At 29.9% G+C, this 6593-nt stretch overlaps 1 protein-coding gene across 2 annotated transcripts; it reads right to left on the minus strand.

The window, feature by feature from the left end:
- Positions 1-841: 841 nt before the first annotated feature.
- On the minus strand, positions 842-6074 carry LOC145332354 (uncharacterized). 2 transcript variants are annotated; one of them, XM_080177356.1, is made up of 17 exons: positions 5889-6074; positions 5668-5709; positions 5333-5391; positions 5058-5155; positions 4860-4979; positions 4663-4792; positions 4299-4395; positions 4084-4167; positions 3929-4006; positions 3719-3790; positions 3515-3629; positions 3144-3249; positions 2979-3046; positions 2438-2535; positions 2173-2266; positions 1491-1554; positions 842-1028 (listed from the first exon to the last, which is right to left on the minus strand). In XM_080177356.1, the coding sequence occupies exons 1-17, from the start codon at positions 6067-6069 to the stop codon at positions 1023-1025; spliced, it is 1512 nt and encodes a 503-aa protein (XP_080033482.1). In that variant the 5' UTR covers positions 6070-6074; the 3' UTR covers positions 842-1022. The 2 variants fall into 2 exon arrangements, with proteins under 2 accessions (XP_080033482.1, XP_080033481.1); XM_080177355.1 differs by having other exon boundaries at positions 842-1033.
- Positions 6075-6593: the final 519 nt, after the last annotated feature.

Consider the following 6593-nt stretch of genomic DNA (forward strand, 5'->3'; position numbering starts at 1 on the left):
GGAGATACCCTCCCCTATAAGAGTAAAAACTATAAGAACCTTCACTGTAAAGGAGAACCCAGTTGGTTCTGCGGTTAGTGAGATCCTAAGCACAAACATAAAGATATCATTTTACTTTTATACAGATAAGTGATTTATCTATCTATGTATTAAAAGAAATATGATTTATAAATATTCTTTTCATAAAGTTAAGTATCTATTTAAACTTAGACCAGTTTGAATATCATCATTCATATCTTTTTTTTTTGAAAATATTCATAAAAAGGGAAATTTTCAGAGAGAGAGGGGAATATGGACTGTTCATTACACTGGTCCCCAAAGTTTTATGATGAAGTTTTTTATTCTTTGGCATAACAACTTTGGGGACTTTAGTGTATTTTGATTGGTTGAATTATTAAGTTGATTGTTTTTACGTTTCAAACACTAGTTTTAATATACAGGAGTGGAAATTTTTATATGATCATTGGGATATACATCAATTTATCGGCCTTTGTCTTATCCATTAGATCCCTTGAAATTTTAATTTATATTCTGTTCTTATATGTCTGAAAAATATAAATCTAGCAAAGGTTTAAGTAAGATAATTATAGTTGCTTATTTGCCAGCTGAATTATTGAGGTCTATGTCCTTATATAAAAAGTAACAGGATGTCTGTATGTGTACCATCATCTGTACCACCATCTTCCCAAGAAATATTACCCTAGAAAATGTCCCCCCCGCCAAAAAAAATTCTAAATCTACAATTTGAAGTTGGCAAGATCAATTCCCAACCTCAAGTAAAGCTAGAGGCCAAGAGCGTTAGACAAAGTAATCAATAGGTTAACTTAAAAAAAAACATTGATTTAAGTCAAGATGAATATATATTTTACTAAAATGAGCTCTGTTACAATACAATATTTTTTTATTTACAATGAGGCCAGAATCTAAAAGAAACAGCCATCTTCAGCTGATATGCTAGAAATAACCAGTTTTGTTACTGTTGAAACCAGTTATAACCAGTTCAGCTCTCATAGCCTAGGTTATCAGCTCTGCCCTTAAAAATAATGTAGTTAACATTGAATAAAAACTAGATTCTAAACTATATAATAGTGATGGTACCCTCTATCTCCTTCCTTTAAAATATTGTCATGTTTTGTTTAAGTTAAATATATGAGAAAAAGAAGGATCTATCTTACAGGGAGTGGGGTGCTATCCTTCTTTTAAATAACTTATATAGAATTATGAGAAAACAATTTGCAAAATTGTTGGACAACATGCACTTATTGACTGACAGACATTATGTTACTTTAGAATATAGATATGCATAGAAAATTTAACAAATATAAAAGAACTAGATAGAACTAGGTGGAAAATAAAGAAATAGACATTGCAAAAACAAAAAGGCCGAAATTTCCTATTTGTCTATTGTCCAATACATTCTTCTTTAAGTATCAACCCATTTCCTATATTGATATTGTCAAAATAAAAAAAAAGATTTTTAAAAATATTACCTCCTCCCTTTTTCTTCTTCTTCTGTCTTCCTTGATTTTCTGCGACTTCTTCTTATTCTTTTTTCTACAACAGAATAGAAATAAAATAAATTTGAGTTAAACATTTAATAATAGAGTTAATTTAGAGACATACTCTCTAAATCAGCCAATATGATAACAGTGGAGTTACATTTCAGACATGTCATTAATTGAAATTGTGTAAAGATTTTGGTAGTAAAGGGCATATTTTTTATAATTGTTGTGTTTCTTAAGAGAAAACTTTTCATGAGTAAATTATGTTAAGTATGAATTTATTAAAATTTAGCTCACTAGAAATAATATCCTGAAAATGATTCGTCGCATGACATCCATTAGTAGTGAAGCTTTAACATTTCATGGAAGGACAGACAAACAAAATTGATTATAGATATGTTATGTCTATAAATATTTTTCAAAAATCTTAAATAATAATAAAAAAAAATTATTTATTATTTTTCTTATGTATGACAGACAGACTGGCGGACATAGTAAATCATACAGTTGATGTTCATTGATACTCGGAATTTCACCAAAAAAATTTAGCTGTCTCTCTTTAATAGCAGCAGAGAAATGCGCATTTCTCCCATATCAAAACAGATGAACTAACAGACAAACTGATTTATAGAGTAGATTTGCTGCTGACAACGGATCTGCAACTACTTACTTGACAAGAAGAATAGCAACCACAGCTATGAGAAGTACCCCAGCTAGGACACCAATCACTATTCCAGCAATGGCACCTCCACTCAAACCACCACCTTTGCAGTTAATCAAAATTTGGATATTTGAATAATATTTTTTAATATTCTAAAATTTTTTTTCAAAACGATTAAACCTATAGAATTAGAGTATTGATAACAATTCTCAATAATTGAAACACAATACCCTTGTTTATTGGTTCTAAGATTCAAAAAAAATTATTTAGTTACCTTCAATATTAGGAATTTGGAAAGTGTAGTTTGTGGTTCCCAGACCATTGTTGACACTCATCATGTGGGTCCTTTCCATGTCATCTTTTTCAAGCTCACTAAAAAAATCCTTATAGTATAGTGACAGGATGTCAGTACTGAACAATCTTGATAACTGCTGAACTGATATGGTCTCCTTTACAAGGTAGCTTACTATAGGAATGGGGAAGGTTATAACTATTTTTAGGGAGGTTACCACCAATCTCCTAGGATAAATCGCCCCAACCACAAAAAAATGTGTTATCAAATTTAACTTCCCCCCCCTCCCCAAGTGCCCCAAGAGGCCTCTAGGAGCGTAACCATTAGTGTATCATGCAAAGTTAGGACTTAATTAGACGAAGGATGTGTTTGGACAGAAAAGGAGAGCTTGGCTTCTCTTAGTTATCATTGGTTGTTGAACCTGATTTCAGAGTATCAAGGACTACAGGATCGCCAGTACCATGTAATTGATGAGGTAGGTAACTATTTTCTACATGACCAACTTTCTACAAATTTTAAGTACCTGATTCTTAATACAGCTAAGAATTTTCTGTCCCCTGCATTACTACGTACTGGCACCTCAGATTTGTTCTGCAAATAACAATTGTAATAAGTTTATAATGTTTTTTTTTTATTTTCAAAATATAATGTGCAAATATCTTTTTGTATAATCAAAAAGAATTGTTACCTCATACAGCCATCTTTCAGCTGTATACCTTCCATATGATGAACTATTTAGGTTTTGCTTGATAGTCAAGTTTCCTGGAGCAATGTCAGATGGGTAGATAGTCAACCTAGAGGTAAAAAATACTTGATAACAAATTTAAAGTTATATTACCTACTTTTAGAAAAGATATAGAGTATGTGTGAGTTTATCTGTGTGTCTGTTTGAACCAAATGATAATTATTAAATAAAAATGGTTATCCTTTACAATCAGCCTTTTGATAGGTCCTGTGAAATTTCATAGTTATTTAGGTGGAGTTTACAACCACCCTTTCCAGGAGAATTGCCTCTAGGGGCATAGTTGCTAGTGTTGGATAAAGTATTTGAAATATTACCATGTTGGTTTAGGGTTTGCATGGAAAGGTATGTAGATAACTGCAGGCTCTCCAACTTCAAATGTTTGATCACTATTTCCTCCGTAAACAATTCCATCTGACGGAACTGGAGGTCCTGAAAATAAGAATCATATTATTATTCCTTCTCAAATTATCAATAAATTCTAATCATTCTACTAATTGTATATTTTCTATTTAACTTACCTTGAACTTCAACTTCCCCATAAGCAGTATCATTCCTCTCCTTACCTTGATTAGTCCATCCAACATGATTCACTATATATCATATTCATGTTAAAATACATTTCTTTGTCATTACTTTTCATGTCAAAATTTTAAACAACAAAAATTGCTAAGACCAATTAGTAAATGATAAAATTTTAGAAAATAATGGAATATTAAACATGAACATTCCTTTGCATTTGACTGTTTTGCCATCAAGATCTCCATCAAATTTTAACTTGATAGTATGGGTTGTTGTCTGGGTCAAACCTGAAAATAAAGTAGAATATAATTAAATCAAAATATTCTAAAATCAAACATATTTGATAATAATATTTAAATATTACCTATAGATTCATCAACAGTGTCATTGGTTGAAACTGGATCTTGATCATTAATAAGTACTTCATTAAGGCTACCATACCAATCCTCTATAATAATAGTTTGAATAAAATATAACTAGATAAATAGCTCTTACAATTATTCTATAAAGCTGTATGTCATTTACAAGGTTTAAATTCAAGGTATGATCTTTTTCTAAGAATTTATTATAAAATCCCACCTATTGACCACTCAAAGTCCTCTTTTACTGGAGGAGGTCTGACCTTGTTAGCAACACACTGAACCTCTCTTTCAGCTTGTGCAGTTGTCATTGGATTCTTAATTAAGAAACCATTAAATCAATTTACAAGTTTGAAGAATTGAATTATTTCTTAATTGTCAATGAAACCCTTGAAGATTTAAGTTAATTTTATCTCAATAATAGTCATAAAAAAAACAAAGATTTTTCAACTTGAATTAACAATTTTGAATTCTAAAACAAATACAAATTTATGAAAGGTAAAGAAAAGAATTAAGCAGTTTATTAGAATAATTATGCCTCATAGAGGTACATTTTAACATTAAACATCTTTAACAAATTTTACCTCTAAACCTTCTAAAGTTATAGATTCAGGTGCTTTAGAAACAACAGTATCAAAGGGTGTATTTTCAGCTTGGCATCTTACTACAGTTGAATCACTACTATCAATCGTCAAACGAACTGCAAATATGCCACTAAAATCAAAAATATTTTTTTCATTATATAAACTATATTGTATCATAATAACTTTATTTTACCTACCTGTCTTTTTGTGTAATGTTTTTTATAGTGAAATCATAACTATTTCCATTTAATTTGCATGTCATATTTCTTCTAAAAGTATCTGTATCTTCCATATAATCTTCATACTCGTTTTGACATCTAAAACATGCATTTGATATATCTGATTCAACAGATGAAAAATTTAAATTTATTATTATCAAAGAATGCAAAAATTACTTGGTTGCTGGTGCAGAAAACACGAAACATTTCCTAATTCCTGTACTGTCTTTTGGAGCATTTGGTGGACAGATATCAATTGTTGTAAATTTGTAAGCCTAAACAAAATTATAATTTAAGGCATTGTGCACCTAACTGACTTGAACCACAATAATTGGACTTTAAAGTACCAAATATGCTGAAATTATACAAGATTGGATTGAAAATAAAAAAAACTTATTTTGCAGGTATAAGTAGGAATTTCAATTGATTAAATATAACAATTAGAAGCTTACCTCAATAGGTTTGTCCACCTTAAAGGCCAATACACCACCAGGGGTCAAAGAGTTTGTTTCTAAAAAATAATATGTGTGACAATATAAACATAAGAAGACTAGATATGCTGTTTAATCAATTCTATTCTATATCAGTATAACAGTATAGAGGCTTAAAGAGAAAAGTTATTGTCAACCCCAGTATCATATCACACATACCTATTAGAGAGTGAAATCTGTAAGAAAATAGAACTAACAGCTGATAAATTGATATTTCCGCATAATGTTATGGGACTAAGTCAAGAATAGACTGACAAAACAATTTGAAATATAGATATGCTACTAATAAAACTTACCTGAGGGAGTAACACTAACACTTTTGCCAGCATAGCAATCAACTAGAAACAATAATCATCTTTTAGTAGATATAATAATATCAAGATATAACTAAGAAATCTAAAGCATGTAGCAGATGACAGCGTGTGCTTCAGTTTAAGAAATTAGTAATTACGTATTAATTTTATGTAGCTAATATAAAAAGAAATATAAATTTAAGTAAATAAGATTTGTTATTTACTTTCACCTTCCACTTTGAGGATATTCTTAGACATCCCAAATCTGTGGGAATCATAGTTGTCTTGGGGAAGTCCTTCACCAGATCCCTCAGCTAACAAGTCATCCTCAGCTCTGCTATGACAAGCAAAGATGACAAGAAAAGTAAGAAACAGGTTGAACCTGTTTGAACAACCAAACTCCATCCTAAGATTCTGAAACAAAACCCCATTTATTGCCCTACAATACTTAAAATTTTATCATGATCATTGTATATACTAAGGTAATAGAATTTTAGCATTTATGAAAGTCTTTCTCATAAAATTGAACCAATCAATCCTTAATATTTAAAGACAGGTTTTGGGACATTTAGAAGAGTAGTATAAATGTTGTACAAGCCAAAAAACCAAACAAAACAAAAAACACACAATTGAAAGCTTAAAATATATAAAAGCAAATTTGAAACAAAATAATACAAATTCATAAATTAAAAGATAAATTTGTGTTTCTTGTGTTAAGTTTGTCATAAAATTTAATTTCAAATAAATATTGTATTTACAAAATTCACATTCATCATCAAATAAGAATATGATTAACTTTTAGAATATGTGAGGATGTTGAAAGCTTATAAAGAACTGACTTTCCATACATGGTGTTTCAACCTCTTATCTTTTCTTTAAAACGGAACTAATGTCTCATATGTGTGACTTATTTTTTAAGAGGATTTAGG

The sequence above is a fragment of the Acartia tonsa genome, chromosome 11 (genome assembly GCF_053477335.1).
Source record: "Acartia tonsa isolate MP-2025a chromosome 11, ASM5347733v1, whole genome shotgun sequence".
Classification (NCBI taxonomy): Eukaryota; Metazoa; Arthropoda; class Copepoda; order Calanoida; family Acartiidae; genus Acartia; species Acartia tonsa.

Bases quoted from the DNA above. Each gene is read 5' to 3' on its own strand.
- LOC145332354 (XM_080177355.1), bottom strand. From the start codon at position 6,069: ATGGAGTTTGGTTGTTCAAACAGGTTCAACCTGTTTCTTACTTTTCTT. The intron at 5,156-5,332 runs GTAAGCTTCTAA...AATTTTGTTTAG, and splicing joins AGGTGGACAAACCTATTGAG to GCTTACAAATTTACAACAAT. The intron at 4,168-4,298 runs GTGGGATTTTAT...CTATTATTATAG, and splicing joins GGACTTTGAGTGGTCAATAG to AGGATTGGTATGGTAGCCTT.